This window comes from Abramis brama (genome assembly GCF_963993115.1).
Source record: "Abramis brama genome assembly, chromosome: 21".
Classification (NCBI taxonomy): domain Eukaryota; kingdom Metazoa; phylum Chordata; class Actinopteri; order Cypriniformes; family Leuciscidae; genus Abramis; species Abramis brama.
The window spans coordinates 26,100,727-26,123,131 of record NC_139983.1 but is presented as its reverse complement, the minus strand read 5'-3'; the positions used below and the strand labels follow the sequence as shown (position 1 = coordinate 26,123,131).

The 22,405-nt window shown below is 36.2% G+C and overlaps 1 protein-coding gene across 1 annotated transcript in view; it reads left to right on the top strand.

Annotated features, from left to right (window-relative positions):
- mboat2a (membrane bound O-acyltransferase domain containing 2a) overlaps positions 1-22,405 on the top strand; it is a 64,502-nt gene that overhangs the window by 36,420 nt on the left and 5,677 nt on the right. Inside the window, exons 4-12 of the mRNA XM_084097765.1 lie at positions 8,251-8,346; positions 9,997-10,052; positions 13,053-13,107; positions 15,464-15,647; positions 17,197-17,389; positions 19,438-19,541; positions 20,192-20,256; positions 20,346-20,478; positions 21,902-22,053. Of these exons, the coding sequence (XP_083953891.1) occupies positions 8,251-8,346; positions 9,997-10,052; positions 13,053-13,107; positions 15,464-15,647; positions 17,197-17,389; positions 19,438-19,541; positions 20,192-20,256; positions 20,346-20,478; positions 21,902-22,053 (1,038 nt within the window). The remainder of the gene's footprint in view (positions 1-8,250; positions 8,347-9,996; positions 10,053-13,052; positions 13,108-15,463; positions 15,648-17,196; positions 17,390-19,437; positions 19,542-20,191; positions 20,257-20,345; positions 20,479-21,901; positions 22,054-22,405) is intronic.

Genomic DNA, 22,405 nt, shown 5'->3' with positions numbered 1-22,405 from the left:
CAGTTCACAATATGCTTATGAGTTATTCATCTAACCCTGCGTTTGGTTTGTTGAAGAGTAATCCATTTCATTCTTTTGAGTAAACGGCCTCGGGGCAACGAGTGAACGTCTGTTTTTATCATTGTTTCCACGAGTTGTATGCTGAGTGACGGCTACCTCTGATCTGAGGTCAGATGAATGGATGTGCTGGACCATGTGTTTGCACTGCTGCTCAGGGCGGTACCAAAAATAACCAGTGCTGCTCGATAGTGATTATTATTAAAAACCAACCATCAACACTAATGTCTAGTGTGTACTGAATCCTAGGCCATGGCAACAAAAACAAGGAAAATACTGACACGATCATATGATTTCATTATGTATTTCTGAATAACGAAATAATCTGAGAGATTTAGATAACTGTGCTAGGACACCTGACCTTGGCACATACTTCTGAACATCCAGCCAAAAGGCCTGCCAGCATGGTTTGTGTACTTCGGCTAGTTAAAAGGTCATTATGACAAGTTGACCGTCGGCCTTCTGCCCAGATGTTTGCATAACGGCATAATTATCATACAAGGAGTTTGTCCACGTGTACTCAACGCATAGTGCATACTGTAGAATGTTCTGGGTTCAATACACCACCTCACATTTACCTCTTAAAGAAATCATAAAAACCAGCAAAAATCAATTGTTCAATCAATCATCAAAATGATCAAAAATCAATTAGCAATTATTTAATTGTTCTCATTTCTCTTATTTTTACATTATGTTTCCCTTTTGCCATCATCTAACGCTCATTAAGCGTTCATCTTTAAAAACAAAACATTACAAAAATGTTAAATGTAAATGTTAATATGAATTTTTCATACTGTAATGTTGTGATGCTCAAATTCACTTGTAGCATTTAATTTTTATTTTTATTTTATTTTATTTTTTTATTCAAACACAATAGTATATCATTTTAATATCTGCCATTTATCAGTTATCGGCTGTGACATAAAAAAACGTGCGTACATTGTAAAAAATATTTGTAATTTGTAAAGAAAATAATGAAAACCTAAAGTAAAAACCTGTTAATTGGTTAACTAAGTTTTCTTACTATATATGGAGAAAAACTAAAAACTTTTTATTATATGTAATTTGACTCTAAAATACTGTCATTTGTTTTTTTCCAACTATGAATGGATCGTATTTACTGTGAAAAACAGTCCCTGCATGACACATCACGTATGATTTAAAAATATATATAATTCATTTTGTTTCTTCTTATTTTTGTTATCAGTAATTAGTTAATTGTTAGTTGATGTTATTACATGTTTATTGTATTATTTGAATTAGTGTTGTGTGTTGGGATATTTTAAGATAAAAAACAGATTTTGATTTGTTCAAGTAAATAGTTATATTAACATTATATCACTTAATAAAATGTACGGTTATAAGTTGTAAAATATACAGGCACTATACCATCCCATAACATTTTTTTACGGTGAATTTCTGGCAACCACGGCAGCTTTTTTATCGTAAATTTAACACGATTTTTTTTTTTTTTTTTCTGTGTAACTGGTTTATGGTTTATGTGGAGCAGACTCCATGTGAATTATGTCTGTTGCAAATAACCAGAACTTTCCACCTACAACAGTTATTCCACCACAAAAGGACACTCCTGAATAGTTTGTGATTTTTACAATCTAATAGATTGAACCCAGTACATTCCTTTAACCTACTGGACTTTGCATTGCTAAACTAGACAAACTAGACCTTGAAACAACGTATTTTGAACCGTGAATGTTTCATATTAGATGCAAGATAATGTTTTAGGTCACAGTAATCTGTAGTTTGCACCGATTATGAAACAAGTCACTTTTCCTTTCTCTTGGCTGTTTGTTTTCTTCTAAGAAGATAAAAAGCAGCAACTTGTAAACTGTTGAAGACTGATAAGATGAACTTGTGCAGGAGTCTGTGGGGATGATAGAGACATAGACTGGCCCTGTTCCCTGCAGTGAGAAGAACAGAGAGCGCATTAGGGATGCAGCGCTACAGAACAGACCTTTTGAAACTCCAGGAGACGATCAGTCAGTAATAGAGTGATGCCATGCTCCACTGCTCAGAGGAGATGAGAGGGCAAAGCAAAGGATGAAGGGAAATTGAAAAACAGGGGTGGAAAGCCACTAAGGAATGCACGATATGTGTGTTTGTGTGTGTTTGCAGAAAAAGCAGAAGTATCTATTTTGAGAGGCTCACATTACTTAACTTGTTTATTACCTGTAATCATTAAGTCAGACTAACAATCAAACTGGCACAGATTAGCTGCTGACGTGATGATGCAAACACTTCATGATATAAAAAACCATACTCTCTCTTCTCTGGCCTTAAAGGAACACTCCACCGTTTTTTGAAATAGGGCTTATTCACTTTCTTTCCTACATTTAGATAGGTGGGTAAATGCATTTTTGTCTCAGTGCATGCATTGTTTTAGTTTGACAGGGTCGGTGCTAGCTTAGCTTAGCATAATGAATGGAATCCTTTGTTGCCAGCTAGCATGTCCTGAGTAAAAGTGATATAATAAAAAAAAAAAACCCACCTAATTACTTCTTGTGGCCTGCGTATTCACAACAAGTACAAATAGTGATGCAGATTAACACTAGGTGATTTCCTAGGCAGATATTGACTTATATATTAAGGACTATATTAGGGGGAAGCACAGGCGAAGCACTGCTACTTGGGCGTGATATCTCTGCGCCCAAGTAGTTGTGCTTCGCCTGTGCTTCCCCCTCATATAGTCCCAAGTCAATATCTGCATAGGAAATCACCTAGTGTTAATCTGCATCGCTATTTGTACTTCTTGTGAATACGCAGGCCACAAGAAGTAATTAGGTGGTTTTTTTTAATTTTTTGCATCACTTTTACTCAGGACATGCTAGCTGGCAACAAAGGATTCCATTCATTATGCTAAGCTAAGCTAGCGCCGACCCTGTCAAACTAAAACAATGCATGCACTGAGACAAAAATGCATTTGCCCACCTATCTAAATGTAGGAAAGAAGGTGAATAAGCCCTATTTCAAAAAACGGTGGAGTGTTCCTTTAAAGCCAACACGAAATAGCATTCGCAACCCATTTTATTTCCAAAATGTGATGTTTTTAACAATATCTAGAAAGAAACATACACGTGTAAAAAGTATGTGCACCCTTGATTCATAATAACTGGTTGGTCGTACTATGGAACTTAGCAGTAACTTTTTTTGACGAATTAATGTGGATTTTTTTCTTTTTCTTGCACCATAAACTGTCAACAGGCTTTTTCCTACTGCATCTTTAAGACTAAGGATGCACGATATATTGGCAACCATATCGGCATCGGCCAGTATGTAAATTTTTTATGTTATCATCATCGACCCGATGAGAAAATTTGGGCGATATTAAAGTGATTCCAATATGATTGGAATCACTTCAAAAAAGAAAAATACAGTTTAGTGCAACATGTGCAGCACAATCTGTCATATGTGACCCTGGATCACAAAACCAGTCACAAGTCGCACGGGTATATTTGTGGCAATGGCCAACAATACATTGTATGGGTCAAAATTATTGATTTTTCTTTTATGCCAAAAATCATTAGGATATTAGGTAAAGATCATGTTCCATGAAGATATTTTGTAAATTTCCTGCCGTAAATATCTAAAACATTTATTTTTGTGAGTGAATGCAGCACAATCGCGAAAACATAAATGGACAACTTTAAAAACGATTTTCTCAATGTTTCGATTTTTTTGCACCCTCAGATTCCAGATTTTTAAATAGTTGTATCTCGGCCAAATATTCCTATCCTAACAAACCATACACCATCAATGGAAAGCTTATTTATTCAGCTTTCAGGTGATGAAATTAAAAAAAAACAAAAACATGTGACTGATTTTATGGTCCAGGGTCACATATAGGCTACATAAAATTATAATGAAAACATTTAATGGCTTTTAATGGTGAGACTTTTGGTTTTGTAATAAGGCTCTCAAAAATTATATAAAAATTTGGATTTAGATTTATCGTATCGGCCAATATATCGATTATCGGCTTTCAAATATAAAGAATTATTGTTATCGTATCGGCCCAAATTCTCATATTGGTGCATCCCTATTTAAGACTTACATGCACAACAAAAATTACTGACCCCAAACTTTTGAATGGTAATCATTGCTTTCAATGTCCTTACAGTACCTTTACCTTACAGTCCCACTACTTTTAATGAAGATGATTGTGTGTTGAGCTTCAGGATGCGACGCTGAACTTTGTTTCATTTGTGGCAGTATACACATTGGCTTGCTAAAGAGATGCTCATCTGTGGCCGTATGAATGGCGATGCAGTTGCTCTGTCATATGTGCCTACTACACACGTTTAATTTTCTACCATTTTTGGGAGGTGTAAAATACATGCGGCTTCAACAACCAGAAGTGTTTCCAGTTTCGTTTCAGAATGTGGTTTGAGTCATCGGATTTAAATCCATCTCAAATCGTTTTTTCACGATTGGATGGCTGTCCTATCATAGAAAATGCATGAAGTGACCAGGTGTAAACAGGCCATATGATTTGAGGCAACTTGAGTGACCGTGACAGTTGGTGTGGCAGCAAATTTCAGGGTTTTTTATGCAAATAATTAAAAACACAGACAGGCAATGCAGACAACTTGGCAGACAACTACAGACCACTTGGTGACCTTCAGAGATTGGTGTGTGAATATGCTTTTAGAGCTCTAATGGATGTCTGTTTATTGACAGCTTGATTCTTTGAGCGTCAAACTCGGGTTTAAGAGTTTAAGAATCTATACAGATTAAATGGAGCATGGTAAGCTTTCATACTGAGGTCTTTCTTTCACGTTCAGCCTTGTGAAATATGTGAAGTCACACACAAAACAAAACTACCTTCTATAACCGTGTGCCTTTAACTTCTGCTCTGAGAGTTAAAGAGTTTTAGTGAAAGGTCGTTCTCTCAGGTCTTGTTCTATTGCACAATGGTGTGACTGTCGCCCGTTTCATTAAAAATGACACGTTTATGATGTGATTTATTGCTTTAATATGTTTCCACTCAGGCATGTGAGAGAAGGGTTTTATGGCGTAGACAAGACCCCCATCTAACAGCTGCTGATAACACGTCATCCTTGTGTCTCACCTTTGTAAATTATCATCTTGAGACTTAGTGCGGCGGTCGTTGCCAAATGAAAATGGAACTAGAAATGAGAGAGAGAGAACTGCCCTCATCACGGGTCACTGGAGCTCTTGTCTGCCTTATTGGAGATGAATAGTGTAAATGTATATTTATAGATGGGCTACTGTAGAGTGTGAGTCCTTGAAAGGCAGTTTATGCTCTCTAGTGGAGACTGTGTCAAGGGAAAGAGGCTGAAAAAAGATCAATGGGTGATGCACGTTATGCACAACATGGCACTTTTGGAATGGAAGTCACAACTTTTTCTCACAAGGAGCCAATCGCTTTTTTGAATAGAGATGGGTGTATATTTCATTAAAATGCTGTTTTGAATGAAAATTTAAATTTCTTATTAAATGCAGTGTGTTTTTTTGGCTTTGGTTTGTTTTTGTTTTGGGTTTTTTTGAAAGCCAATGTGTGACCGTGAAAAGATTTATGTGCACAGATCACTTTTTTTGTCACTGATTTAGTGTTAGAAAGTTAGTTTGCACTTTCAGTATATTGACTGGGAAGGGCTTGCTGTATACTACTGTGAGTATACAGCATATTTCTTAACTGCTTCAAGGTCTTGATAAATTGTGGCATTTCTTTGTTGTTTAGAATCAAGTATTCCTGTAATTCTTTTATGAGCTTAATAAAGATCTCTCATCTTCTGTCCAAACATACCGCCCCATCTTTAAAGAATGATCGACTTTTATGTACGCCAGGTGACCTGAAAAACCACCTCATGCAGGCGTAAACTTTTTTGCGAGTGTTTGCGAAATTGTCGTGTTTCCATTGGGCGTATTTTCAATTCGCAATTTCAATTTGCGCAGTTTGAAGGGTAAGAGAGTTCTGGGAGGGATTTATGCCAAACAGACTTTGCTCAGGCATTTCAAAACAACCAAAATGCATTTCAGATGCTGTGCAGAAAGATCGTTCTGCTGGTTAGTCCAGTTATGTCATCCCATCGCACAAAGTCACTTTTTTTTTTTTTATGCGCATCTTGGAATTTATTCGGTAAATGTGTTTCCATCTCAGTTTATGTGCATGTTTTCTTATCGGATAAGAAATAAAAAAAATCCATCCAGCAGTTTTTTGATGCAATATCTCAAAATGTGCATACAATATGTGGATTGAAACATAGGTACTGATAGGCTGGGAAGAAAAGTGCTGCAACAATGTAAAATATGTGAAAAATAATGTGTAATAATGTGTGATTTAAACTATTCTGGTAGACCCCAAAAACAAAATCAAGACTCTGAAAAGGGGCATCCATAATAGGTCCCTTTAAATAATTGAATTTTTTTTAGGATTGTATATTTAATGTTTCTAACATCAATATCAAGACTTTTCTAAATGAAAGCCTAGGCTACAGCTGAATTTGCATACTTTTGTGTAAAACAGCCATAATTTTGTAGGATGTAAACACTCGTTTGCATGTGCATGTTAGCGTTATCATCTACATCCATTATCTTAAAATTCATTATTATTGAACAAGTTGATAGAAAACATCACAAACTTTTTGTTTTGCGGTTGTGGTCAATATTAGCTGAACAAAAAAGCATTCAAGGATGCACACTTAGAAAATCCACTAAAAATGGTATACCATCCAGACATTTATGGCATGCTATGTTATATACTTTGGATTTGGGATGCGTTGTACATTGATAATCACAGCCCATCTTCTAACTGTACAATGTTCCCTATGCAACTAGAAGGCAACCTCCACACAATCATCCTACAGAATGCTTAAACAGAAGGTCTTCTTAGTACACACAGTGCTGCTCAGAGCTCTGATGAAGGGCCTAGTGTTGAGACAGAGCAGGCACCGCCTCTGAATACTGCGAGTGGGACTGTAGACATGTTAAACCGGCTTTGTTTGAGGCAAAGACCGAAACTACATTGCCAAGAATTTGCCCACTGTTTCCTGGTGAGGAATCGGGGGACTTGGCTGCCTGAGTCAGAAACCTGAATGTAGCATACCAAACGTTCTGCAGCTGTGTGCGGTTGATAGTGGGAGCAAATTCAAAGGCTTTAGCCTCAAACTGAGGCCCTGCTGAACATCAGTGGGTCTTTGATCACTTTCATTGGCTGTTTTTGATGGTTAATATGCTGAATAAAAGATCTGATCGTGGGAGGATGTTAATAAGCCGAGTTGAAGTTATGGCACGAGTCAGTGTGTTGTCATAGTGTTGTTCTAACATACCGCTTTAGGCAGCGATGTAATTGAGAAGCCTTGATCACTCTCTCCACTCACAAATTTCTTGTAGTATGCAAATAACTTTGATGAATTAGCTTGTATAATATCAGATATCAGATGTGAGCTATTTGCGGCAAAGTGGGGGCTCGGGCTATTTTAAGATAATGGCGCCAATTGCTAAATTGAAATTAACCAACAAAATAAGAGAAAAATACTAATGGAATGTATTTTATTTGACTAGTTTTGTTGTTCTCTTTGTCTTTTTATTAAGTTAAGTAAATTAATCAAAGCAGTACATAGTAAGGAAATAATTGAACCATAAGAAATGTTTGTAATTGGACAATGTCGTTCCAATGAAAATTGTTTGTCTACTCGGGTGATGCAGTGAATTTGCTGTTTACTGAATATTGCACCGAATTTACTGTACACTTAAAATTAGTCTTACAACGATAAACATTTCAAACAGAAATATGTTATCACACAACCTAATTATGTTTAATTCAGTGAGAGACATCCATTTCTAATCTCATAAATTAAATTAAATCAGTTATTTTTCTAATTTTAACTCCGTCTTCTATAACAATGACTCATTTGTTTATACTGCCAAAAGTAAGTCAATAAAGAGATGTTAAAATTATTTGGGGTTTATTTGTCATGCAGGAAATGGAAGGAAAATTTAGTGCATTGCATTGTGGGATACAGTATTTTCACACTGTGTGGTTTATGTATAGTGCACTACTTAGTTTACACCACAGTTTACATACATAACATTTGCATAGTGCCCACAATTTACACACTGCTGAAATGAAGTAGGCCTAGTATGAATGTGGTATGTTTTACCAAATATAGCCTTCTTTTCAACTTTTTCCCTCATTTGCCTCCTTCTCCTTAGATACTGCTTTGTGGTTACGCTGGGATATCTCAGTTTCTGCCAGGTCACCAGAATCTTTGTGTTTGACTATGGCATGTACTCAGCTGACTTCACTGGGTAAGTTAATTTTGCAATGGAATCATTATCATTAATGAAAACTGAGTGATTTTTTTTTTTGCTAACTGAAAAAAAAAGAAGAAAGCTTTTATTCTTTTATTCCGCAAGTACGAAATTGATTAAATTAATCAAAAGTGACAGTAAAGACTTTTCTATTTTAAAGCCACACCGCGGACTTTGTGACCTAAAGAGTTGACGCATACGAGTTATTTTAAATGATTCCTCAGGCCAATATACAGCGTTTGACACTATTAATGCTCCGAGCGGGGCTGCCCTCTTGAAATACCGCCTATGTAAGTTTGGAGAAGACGGACCGTCGTTGGCCAGGTCATGTGACCTGGAGAACGTATCGCTTTACGGCCATCACGTGACCATAGGCTCTGATATACTCATGGAGCAGACTTTTGCGACAGTGCTGCGGCGCTTGTGGCCTCTAGGGGCGCTAGACGTGAAAGTTACAGGTCTAGCGCCCCTAGCGCCCGCAAAAGTTCCGCGGTGTGGCTTTAAGTAAATGCTGTCCTTTTGTCATTTTCATTCATTAAAGAATCCTGAAAAAATCTAAAAATGTAAATCCACAAAAATAGAAAACAGCTATTTTAAATTACAAAAACATTACTGTTTTACTGTATTTTTGATCAAATAAATACACTGGTGAGCATAAGAGACTTCTTTCAAAAACAATTATAAACTTTTACTACCCACAATTACCCAAAACGGTAGTGTATAATTTATATAAATACTAAAACTATAATACAATTCTAATAAAAACAAAAAATCACTGTTTGAGAAAAAAAAAAAATCACTGTAACAAATATCGTTTGTTAATATTTTGAATTCAATTTAATTTGCTTTCATTTTAGTTTTTGTAATTCTGTTGTTTAGTCTTTTTTTGTAGTTTTTATTTTTTTTAAATGTCTATATTTTTTATTAATTTTTATCTCAGTTTTAGTTAGTTCAGTTAACATTTATTTATTTCAAGTAAAGAGATTTTTTTTATAGTTTTTGTTAACTATATTAATACTGATATAGTTTGTTCTATATAGGTGATATATAGATTAGTAAAGTGATATAGACTAGTGATATAGACTAGTAAAATCTATTTAATAACATGCCTCAAATAATGTTCTTAGTCTTTCCTTCCTGTGACAGGGCATCACAGACAGAAGCTAAAATATTTACTTTAAATTAAATGAAAATTAAATTAAATTACAGTTTGTGTAACCAAAAAATAACAGGGTGGAAATTGGACACACTGCGTGACTTTTATTTATAAACGAACCCGAAATAGACTGGGACTCTTATTTTGAAAAGTCTATGCTCATTCAAATTCAGATGAGGGAGATCAAATATACAGTCTTAAAACCACCGGTGCGTCTACATGCACCCTCAGAATGATTCGGTATTAGTTTTACCTCAGGGTCAAAGCGGATCAGAATTATTTACACCAAGGTGAACTCAACCTTTGAGAAATTGTGCGAAGATGTTCTCAAGATGTTCTCAAGATGGTCAATACAGCTGTTTAATAATAAATGTCGAATAGCTTGGTTTGATAGAAGTGGAAGCTCTCACGTACATATGGATCCAACAGACTCAATTTCAGGTGTAAACAGGATCTCACATACACACTTTCCTTTTTCCCTCTGTCTCCAGGCCCATGATGGTCATCACACAGAAGATCACAAGTTTGGCGTTTGAGATTCATGATGGTTTGTAACAGTTTGATTAATCCCATTCTCATCTTCATGGTTGCAAAGCCTCGATAGTGAATAACTGGCATGATTTCTACCTGAACTCTTTCTACAGCTCTATTGTTTCTCTCTATGCCCATGTTAGAGGCTCTAGGAATTACATAAGGGCTGTTAAACCCCGCTGCTACACCACGGCCTCGTATGCCATTGATTTGTACCATTGCTGGCTCTGCACTCTAGTGAGTGGGCCAAAGTGGTTAGGGATGCCAGCTGGATGTTGCGCTTCACAGACCACACTTACCTCATCCAACACACTATATCGCTTATTATGCAGCTTGGTGAAATCTGTTTAATGAGATACTAATTGTGCTGCATCACCATATCATTTTTGCATGATCTGGATCATTGATAAAGGACAATGAAGGTGATTTTAACTTCCTCTGAGTTTGTGAAAGAGACCGTTCATCCAAAATGAAAATTCTGTCATTTTGACACACCATATTTGAATATACAGTACAGTTCAAAAGTTTGGAGTCAGTAATATTTTATTTTTTAAAGAAATTAATGTTTTGGATTTTCTTTTTTTGAGGATCATGTGACACTGAAGACTGGAGTAATAATGGTGAGAATTCAGCTTTGCCATCACAGGAATAAATTATTTAAAAATATATAAAAATAGAAAAACGTTACTTTAAATTGTAATAATATAATAATAAAATAATAATAATAAAAGAAATACTGAATTGAATTTTTTTTTTTTTTTAGTGTATTTTTGATCAAATAAATGCAGCCTTGGTGAGCATAAAAGACTTCAATAACATTAGTGTATTAACTAACATTAACTTACAATGAGCAATACATTTGTTACAGTATTTATTAATCTTTGTTAACGTTGGTTAATAAAAACACAGCTGTTCATTGTTTTTTCATGTTAGTTCACAGTGCACTTGCTGATCCCAAAGGTTGGCAAGTGTCTTTTTTTTGTTGGTCTGAGATTTGAAAATAGTGTATGTGTCAGTCAGTTATGTCGTACTTTTTGTAATTTTTGTAACTTGTCAGCCCCTGGTCACCATTCAATTTCATTGGATGGAAAAGAGCAGCTTTGACTTTTTTGTAAATATCTTCTTTTGTGTTCCACAGAAGAAAAGGGTTTGGATTGACATCAGTAAACATTGACTGATTTTTCACTTTTGGGTGAACTATCCCTTTAAGCACAAACGAATGAGCAGCAGAGGAAGCATGATGGCATGAACCCAAGAGAAACCACTCTAGTTTTATCAACGACCGGCAAATCTCTCATGCAAACAATGCGACTGATAAGCAAACTAGATTGCACGCCTCCCTAGCATAGTTTTTACATACTTAGTCAACCGCAGAGCTACTCGCTGTAATATGTGACCGAGTCACTTTTAGAGTCAAACAGAAGTGGCATCACAGTCACCACATTTCCTTTAACAGGGTTTTTGGGAAGATTAAGAGAGCACATCCCGTTTCTATGAAGCAGTTGCTCACAGAACAGCTGGCCTGGCCGAAACTGCAGCCCAGCACTTCTGAGCGGCCTCCGCATGACTTGCCCTGCTCCACTGCAGACAACACACATGACATATTAATCCATGTGCTTTAATGAAGTTATGCAATCATCTCCTCCCTCCACCACTTTAGGGAGAACTGAACTCAGACTAAAAACATGGCACTCTGATAATTTGGCAAATGATCTTTGACTTGTGCTAGACTAATGTTTAATTATTCTTAATAATGCTGACTCGTTTCCAGATGTCGGCCTACAAATTCAAACCCGAGTCTCCCGCATTAGCACCATGTGTCAATGTGTTGTTATTGTGCTAACAACTAGGCCATGGTTCTGCTGTAATGTAATTCAGTTCGTTGTGCTATTAATACTAGTGTGTTTCAATGTGTCTGTGTAGAATCTGAGAGTGCTGCCCGGTGAACAAATATCATGAGGTGTTGTTGATTCTGTCGCATTTGCTGAAGGAAGAAGAGTGGAATTGTGTCTGTGTACATGACATGCTGCTGTTGGTTATGCAATTCCCAGCAGCCATTAAAACCTGCAGAAGCTGATAGGGTGACTAATCTAGTTGTCAGTGCATCGACAGAGATGAATGAGGAATGGCTTGATCTCTTTTCTTCACTAACCCGAGAGACTTCACCGCTCCAGGCTGGAGCAGAGCAGCTCAGTGCTTCAAAACACAACATCACTGCCCATAGACTCTTAATCAATGTCTACAGTCAACGGTAGTGTGTGTGTGTGTGTATTAGGGGTATAACGGTACATATATTTCTCCCGTCGTCACTGTACGGATGTCATGGTTTGGTGCATGCAGTCAGACGACGAATACAGTCAGTCACAGGTGATCCACACTCCAATCGAAGTCATGAAACATTGTTTGCTAACGCCACAACAGTAAAAAGTGCAGAAGATGATCTATGTACCAACCCAAAACAAGAGTTCAGATGGCACGCAAGAGCTTGCTACTAGCCTACACGCCGAGTTTCGATTCATTTTTCATTGCATGTTTGCAATTATTTGCATTTTAATCCGTGGGGTGGACGCTAAAGATTTAAATAAACTGCAATCAGTTAGCTCTCACTAAGCCTGTATAATAAAACATTTTTGTATTTGACATGTAACTTTAAAAACGCTGAACGTGTAAGCACAGCTACGTGATTTCGTCTCTGTTTGTACTTGGTGAGCGCGTGTGATTCTGCATCGTCACGTGGGTTTCATTCACACATATTTGCTGTATCAGAGTATAACTGCTGTTTCTGCAGGTCAGTGTGAACCACAGGAACCCTCTGGCCTCAACCCCCCCAAAACACACACACACGCACGCACGCACGCATGCACACACACACACTGCTGCAGTACTGCTGCATTATAATCAAACAGAACAGTATCTGTCATCTCTGTTTCTCGACTTCGAAATGTTCCTAAATTGCAGTGTCTTGTGGGAGTGTGTCTGATGAGTTTGGGCCTGTGTTTGTGTGTTTTTCCCACAGGCTTGATGAAGAGGGAGGAGCACCTAAAGCCCAATCAAAAGTATCTTGCTGTCAGGTATGTGTGAAAGGTATGTTTGTGGTTGGGATGAGGTCACTCATATACCTTCTGCTTCTTTTGAAAGAAAACTTCAAACCCACACTGACAACAGTCAAAAGGTGTATATACATGTATGTACATGTAATCTAATTGATAACACGATGTGACGATTAATAATCAAATTAATCGCACATACATTTCCCCCCAAAATGTCATTATTGTGTTAAATGAGAAAAGCATCAAATAGACAATACAAGCAGTAGCTTTATAAAAAAAAAATGTTTTATTTGATTCAACATAGAATTTATTACACAAACTTTTAGGCTTCAACGGCCGTGAGGGTGAGTAAATGATGACAGAATTTTCATTTTTGAGTGAAATCCCTTTAATGGGTTCTTTATTAATATGGAAATATGAAATGCAATTTCTTTAATTAAATGATACTCTAGTTAAGAAACTAAAACTGCCAGTAGGTGGCGGTTAAATGTCGAAATGAGTAAACAATTCGTTCATTCATTCGTTCATTCATTCATTTCGTTCAAATGGCTGATTTATTTAGGAAGTGAAGTAGCTCTCTATGAATGGGGCATTGAATCATTGGTTCACCCAAATGATTCGCTCAAAACGTGGATTCATTCAGAAACGGAGCAGCGCTGTGAGTTGCTCGGGCATACTACATTTATAGGTAGTATTTTTGTTGGCAACATTGAGCAAAAGCAGTAATATTGTGTCTAAAATATAATACAGTATTAACTTCTCATTTATTGAACTCTATATAATAAAAATCATCACATTTGAAACAATCACATTTGCACTATTAGCTATTCGGGACAAAAACAGCACTCGTGTGATATTTGCTTAGCTATATCATGATATAAATATGAGACAAAAACTCATACAGAGGCATTTTTGCCCTGATATCTTGAATTTTAGGGGCATTCTAACTGCATTCTATAGGCTACATCACATTTCATTATCATCATCATCATATATATATATATATATATATAGAAACACACATGTTGAATACGTGAGATATATGTATTTGCATATATGCATGCAACATTTTAGAGGTAAATATTTGTCTTCTAATCATGACAGAAAAATTGAGACAGATTCAAGTTATAACGTCCTTCTTACTGATCAAATGCTTGTTAGTCCCCTTTAGAGAGTGCAGAGTTTAATAACAATCATTTTGAGTGTAATATGGCTCTGCATTGCCCAAATAGCAGCATAGCACTTGAAGAATCATTTACAATCAGGCCCTGAAGGCTGTTGCCAAGCAACTGAACATTCCCGCCGGATCATGTGAGCCGATTTCCACACAGGAAGTTGTCAGGATTCTGAGGTTTCGGAAGTCACACCCTACAGTTAATGAGTGCAGTTTTGAACAATGTTTGTACCACAACCATGTTGTACATGTTAACCAGTATGTCAATGTTTACATACTGGTTGAGTTGCATTCTTGTTCAAACATGACACAGCAACAAACACTGAGACAGTAGCAATCAAATCAAATTCCTGTAGTCGTACTGTAAAACTCTTATATATCATTTTATTAAATTGTTGTTCATCTGTTTTAAAAGAGTAATAAGCACAGTGTGACAAAATGCTACTTGACTGTTCATGACAAATGTGTCAGATTAATTTTAGCAACATTTGTTGGTTAAAATCAAGCAATTTATCCAGAGAGTCCCAGAGTTCCTCAGTGGCATTTATACCCTTTTTTTTTTTTTTGTAGTGAAACATTCAGTGAGAGACTGTGATTCATCACTAGTTTTTAGCTTTTATGTAAAATTGGGAACTTTCTCATTAAGTTGGCTTGAGAGAGCCAGGTGAACGGAACTGGCTCTACATTCTTTATTTGTTCTACATTTATTTATTGTGTTTAATGCTGAGATTTCATTTCAGATTTTGTACCAGATAAGAAATACAAAATATTGCAAAAATATATACATATTATTTATTTATATTTTTATTTAATTTGTATTTTTATTTGTCATATCATATGTAATATTTAAAAATGTCATTAAAAATATATCGCTATGTAAATAACCTCAATACAAAATAATTTTGATGTCATTTTCGTATCGTTTTGGTGCTTTAAACTGTTAATAGGTTTGCAGCTTTTTCAAAAAGGTTGCTTAACTTGTAAGTTTAACTTGTAGCTTGTTGGGAAGCTTAGCCTTCATAAATATATATGTATAAAAACATTATACTAATAACATTAATATGTTAACATTTTGTCCTTTTTCATTATTATCTCTCCTACAGAGCAAATCATGTTTTGGTATTTGACATTGGGTGTGCTTTGTTACTTAATTCACTTTATGTGGTGAGTTATTGTTGTTCTGTCCTTGTGTTTTCTGTACAGGAAGATGCCCAGTCTGCTGGAGTATCTGAGTTATAACTGTAACTTTATGGGGATCCTGGCTGGCCCGACCTGCTCCTATAATGATTACATAGCCTTTATAGAAGGCCATTGCTACGAGCCCAAGCACCTGGAGTCAAACGGCAAAGTGAACGGGAAAATCAAGCAGAATGATCCTTCACCTAAGGTAGTGTAATGACTCCGTTCTCTTGCTCCCTCTGGTGACTGAATCAGAGCTGCACACTAAAGACATCTCTTAGTAGTATATATATATATATCAAACGCAACACAAACCCCAAGTTATACATGGCAAATCTGAAGGAATGTAATGGCCAGGTGGAAAACGATGATGTGACAGAACCAGTTTTGCAGTCCTTACAAGGAAAATGCTTTTTGAGTGAGGTGTTACTTTGGTGTGGACAGTGAGGTTCACTGACAAGACTTTTGATTTAAATTGACATAAACTGAAATTCATTGTGCTGTATACTAAAAACATCCCTATTGGAGTGGCTTTATCTGTTGTCTATGTGGAGTTTGTTTTTTTGTCATTTAAATCAGTGAGAATCTTCTTCTACAGGAGCTCATATTACTCAGGCTTTGCTGAGAGGAGAGTTTGTTTTGACTGTAGTTCTGGAGATGAATATGCTTTTATATACCATTCTTCCTTAGGAGCTTCACAATGGTTTTAGTTTAATGGACTTCTCCAGTAAAAGCTTCAGACCTCATTGAATATTGTCAGTGATGTATGGTTTTCATTCTTAAAAGACAAAGATCAACAAAAACATTTGTTGATTTAGTTCTCTCGCATGTTTCACAAGAGCCTGAGGAAGTTACGTTCACAAATGAATTTCCTGTCACGCATATAATTCACCATCTAGATCTTTCTGCTCTTCAATGATAAGATCATTGCAAAGTAGAATGAGTTATAATTTTGTCATGATCATGAAGAAACATCTTAAAGACTGGGGTACGAAAAACTATTGAACATTCACACTATATGGGGTAGGTTGTCACAATGAGATTGATGTTTATAGACACATATAAAAGAAAGAAAGAAATTATGTAAGGTTAAAAAGGCCAGGTTTCTATAACGCACTACAGCTCAAATGTTTGGGGTCAGTTAAAGATGGATTCATCAAAGATGCAATAAATCATCAACAGTGATATTAAAGACAGTTATGTTACAAAAGATTTCTATTTCAAATAAATGCCTTTTTTTTTTTTACTTTCTATTCATCAAAGAATCTTGAAAAAATCTTGGTTTCCACAAAAAGTAGCACAACTGTTTTCAACATTGATGATAATAAGAAATATTTCTTGAGCACCAAATAAGCATATTAGAATGATTTATGAAGAATCATGTGACACTGAGGATTGAAAACAAATCAGCTTTGCCATCACAGGAACATTTGGGGAAAAAAAAATGTATTCAAAAAGAAAACTTATTATAAATCGTAATATTTCCGAATATTACGTTTTTTTTTTACTGTGTTTTTATCAAACAAATGCTGCCTTGGTGAGCATACGAGGGAGCATAAACTTTCAAAAACATAATCCATCTTCCTGACCCCAAACTTTTTGAACGGTAGCGTATCTGTATGTCAAACTTTTCAATGGCTTTTTAAACGATGTAAACTACTGTGGCACAACTTTGGCACTATTCAATGGCTTTTTGAGGACAGTTTCATAGATTGTAGTGTCCTGACTCTCTGCAATGGTTTGTTTTGTTCTTCTAGCGGGACGTGATCCAGAAACTGTGCACCTGTGTTCTGTCCCTAATGGTTTATTTGGTGATCTACACCGCCTGCCCTACAGATCGTGTCATCGATGACACCTTCATGGCCTCTAACCCCTTCTACATCCAGGTCTTGTACCTCTACATCTCCATGTTGGCTTTACGCCCCAAGTACTACTTTGTATGGACGTTAGGTGAGTAGGACAGATGGGCAATGTGCTCTTCTTATGTATATAATTAAAAAATCATACTTTTAATGAGGTCATGTGACAACATTACTGTTATAAAATTATTTTTTTATTGTTGCATAATGCATACTTTTTCTCATTTTAAACCGTATAAACGTATATTGTATACAATGCAGCACATAGACCATGTTCAAGGCAGCGTCATACCGCCCTCTTGTGTTCGTAAAGGGTGTTTTTTCTGAATTGTTGCCTCGTTTCTAATTGGATAATTCATTCACATTGTCAGTTTTTGGGATTGACAATTGCATTTATTGATAGGTGTTAAGTCTCAAAATGTCCCGTTCACACAGCAACTTACAGAATACTATCTGAATGAACGTACAAAGGGAGTCAAGCCTGCATTCTCTTCAGTAATTAATTATACGTTCACACAGCTACAGAATACGGTTGTGTGTTTGAGTCCTTAATGCGGTTACGTTCACACACAGGTCAGTTATTTACAGGCGTGACATTCGCATTCTGTAACTGAATTCACACCTGTAACGTTACATTTTCAGGACTCACAACTAGGGCTGGGTAAAAAATATCGATTTCTCGATTTTAATCGATTCTCATTTTTACGAAACGATATCGATTCTTAAATCCCAAGAATCGATTAGTCATCCTGTTTTCAGTTGATGAATTAATGGAGCATTGATGCGCGCATCCCATCCAATAAATCGCAATAATCTTTGTGCTTTGTTATTATTGATATGAAACAAAGTCTCAGATTTCAAATTACGTCCATTTTCTTACGAAATTCAAAAACATAATTGCCGTTTTGGCGCTGTGGCGTGAGATCGCTCTGGCGCAGCTCAGCTCAAGAGAAGCAGCAACGCGGAGCGCACATGATCTTCTCTTCCGCATTAATAACACCAGTTACAGCGCGAAATAAACACGAATGAGCATCTGAAAGTGTGTTAAAAGATAGAGTACAACTTATCGAAGTCCGTATCATTTCACATGGAATCGCTCAATCAGTGTTTCAACCGTGGAAAGACGTTAGTAAACAATGTCATGTAACGTCACATTTACCTCAGAAAAACCATATCCAGTGACCATAAACTCGTTAGTCAGCTGGAAAAATTAACTCTAGAGAGGAGCATTTTGCTAAATGTATGCACCATATTACATAATCATTATAATTTTTATTGTTCTTCAATATTTAATGCATGTTTGAATAAATCTGGAAAGTTTTTATGACAGCCACCATTTAAATTTTTATATTTTCATATAACTTTATTATTATAAAAATAAATACAAGTGTATTTTAAGTATTTGTATACAAATCAGTTAATTTTTACCTTCAATATTATAGTAGGCTAATGAAGCCTATAGGCTACAACTGACTCCCATAGTTTACAATAATTTTGTTCCATTTTATTTTCCAGTTTTCCTTGAGAAAATTTACAATGTATTGTACCTGATATCCAAAATAATCGATACTGAATCGAATCGTAATCGAAATCGAATCGCAAACTTGTGAATCGAAATCGAATCGAATTGTGAAATCTGTGTCAATACCCAGCCCTACTCACAACCACATTCCCGAAAACCCACGCTGTGTGAACGGGACCAGACTGGACAGCTACTTGTCCGTCACGTTGTCTACCAAACGCATGTCTACCATGTGTTGCGGGTTTTCATGTGTGGTTTCGGTAACTTACAGTGATGGAGATATATATAATATAATGATGATTTGACGGATGAATTCGCAGATCGATCGGACTCTTGTCGTGTCAAAAGTGATAAGACTTTTCAGTTTTATGGACGTTACGGGTAAGAGAATACGGGCTTGACTCCCATTGCAAGTTCATACTGACAGTATTCGAGACGCTACTGAAAGTTCCTGTTTGAACGGGACACCTCACCTGTAAGTAAATGCGGTTTTCAATCCCAAAAACTGACAGTGTGAACGTAGCCTACAGGACTGACAACCAAATTCTGCTTGTGAATAAAAACACTATCTTCACTTTGAGATAGTGTTTTTACTAAATTCTCTCACTCTTTTACAGCCGATGCCATCAACAATGCAGCTGGCTTTGGATTTAATGGATATAACACAGATGGCACCCCAAAATGGGACAGAATATCGAATTTAAGAATACTTCACATTGAGGTACGAGACTGACAAAACATGCTACAAAACCCTCATGTCACGATTCGATACATATCACAATACTAAACTCACGATACGATATTATTGTGATACTCCAAGACATATGATATAAAAGGTTAACAAAAAATGTAATGTTGATTAACATTCTAAATTTGGTATTGCATTGGGCGTGTAAATGAATATGCTTGGACTTGGAGCTAGTAACATAATGCACAGGACGATGGTGACACCAGAATAAAAATAATCATGATTCTGAAGCTGAAAATACAGAATTATTTATGCTTGCATTGACTAGACATATTTAAAATAATGTAGGCCCATTTTTACTGGTAACATAAGACATTTGGCATTATCAGGACCCACAGATATTCCCCTATTGCATTATTATACATTATATTCAACATTATAGTTTAATGTAGTACTGGCACTAAAAATCTGTAAACTTGAATTTTTTCCTCACACAGAAATTTTATTTTGGGTGAACTATTCACAATACATATTGTCACTATCCACGATACATATTGTTGCATTTTTGTTTTACGATATATATTGTGACACGATATATTGTTACACCCCTAGCTACTTCCAGGTTGGTCTTCTCACTCGACCTGAACCCTAATATATCATCTTTTTCCTTATGTCCTCAACAGTTCGCCACCAGCTTCAAGATGTTCTTGGATAACTGGAACATTCAGACAGCCCTTTGGTTAAAAAGGTGAATGCCGCAAAACAGAAGAATCTTGACCCGAGCATGTCTTCTTCCTGAAATCTCAGAAACAAGCTTTTGTTGTTTTGTCTCCGCAGGGTGTGTTATGAGCGCTGCCCGTACAATCCCACCGCGGCCACATTCCTCCTCTCAGCCATCTGGCACGGACTTTACCCAGGGTATTACCTGACCTTTGTCACGGGCATTGCTGTAACAATGGCTGCACGGGCAGTGAGTATTCTTAACATGAGATGGGCTGTCAAAACAAGATCAAAATTCAGAATGATATCACAAAGGTTTTATCTGATGAATACTTGGAATGCAGATCTTTTGGGAGGTGTTTTGATGGAAAATTACTGTTACATTTGAATAAATTGGATGTTGGTTTTCTCCAATAATAAATGAGAGGCATGCATGGGCCGTAAACAGACTGTACGCGCTCAGTCAGGGTTATTATTCATCTAGTCGTGCTGCATAAAACTACGATTCCTCTGTCACACTGTAATGATCAAGGCCTCTCCAACTAAAGAAAAAAGTAGGTCACTTACTTGCAGGAGTCCATCTTAAAATACTACTCTGAATGTAAACTCTTTCAGCCCACGGCATTGCCTGCATGATACAGTGATGGGTACAGAGCCGTTAACACTTTTCAAACTCGAATAATAATTTCCAAATCCACAAGTAAAAATTACTGCGCGTATTGTACATGAGTTAAGAATATTCTTACATTAATCAGAATTTAGGCTGTTTGGAATTTGGATATTCTAAATATATACTGTAATTTACTTTCATAACCCATTTAAACAAATATTCCGGTTTCTAGAAATATGAATAAGACGGCTGTTTGGGGTAATATTGCAATTAAATATTATTACAATTTAAAAATAACTCTTTTCTATTTTTATATATTTTAAATGGCGATTAATTCCTGTGATGGCAAAGCTGAATTTTCAGCATCATTACAGTCTTCAGAGTCACATGATCATTCAGAAATCATTCTAATATACTGATTTGCTGCTCAAGAAACATTTCTTATTATCATCGATGTTGAAAACAGTTGTGCTACTTAATATTTTTGTGCAAGCCATGATTTTTTTCAGGATTCTTTACTAATCAAAAGTTCAAACGAACAGCATTTATTTAAAATTATTAATGTCTTCTCTGTCACTCTTGATCAATTAAATGCATTCTTGCTGAACAAAAATATATATTTTTTTTTTTGTTAATTCTGTGTCAAATAAATACCTTATTCAGATCCACCATTTATTTATATCTGAACATGTCAAGATGAAAGGGAATCTAGGTGCTACATAATAATACAGTCAGTTGTAAAACGTTAGGCAACAAAAGAAACATCTTTGGAGTGAATATTTTTCCTTAAGAAACATTTAAAAAAAATAGAACAAACCAATAAATCAAGAAAAGAATGTGCATGCCAGTCTATATGGAATATTCTAATTACACATGTACAGAAATATTCCAATATCTTTAATGCTTTTGAACTTTTTTGATTGATGACTTAATGGTGATTATTTTTTTAAATATATGATAATTTATGTTTGAAATGTTTTAAAGAATCATTGTTTTTAGTCCTCCATAATCTTTTGAACATTTTAAAGTTACACTATTTCCTCTTTTTTTTTTTTTTTCTCAGGTAAGACACAATGTGAGGCAACACTTCCTGGGCTCAGACACGCTCAAGCTCATCTATGACGTGATCACGTGGTTCAGCACGCAGATCGCCATTTGTTACACTGTTGTGCCATTTGTACTGCTGGCAGTAGGGCCTTCACTAAAGTTTTATAGGTCAGTAATGCATTTGCACCATTATGTGAGTACACCAGGGCAGGTCATGATGTCTCGACCCCTGCCGTTAAAGATTCACCTCGTCTGACTGATAAGCAAAATGCAACAGGCTCTTCCTGTTTGTTTATGAGTGATTAATCATTAATAAAGAAGTGAAATGCTTTAGAGAGCAGGTCAGGGAGTCATTGTAAACCCAACTGCACCACTGAGCCGTTGATGAGAGTTATTAGCGGAAGACATGAAGCTGACGGGTAAAAATGAGAGGCTGATTTTATCTCTCCCCGCTGCAGTCTCGCCTCGTTCATTAGACGGCTTTACGGCAGAGTCTGCTGACACTTTATGAGCTGGCGGA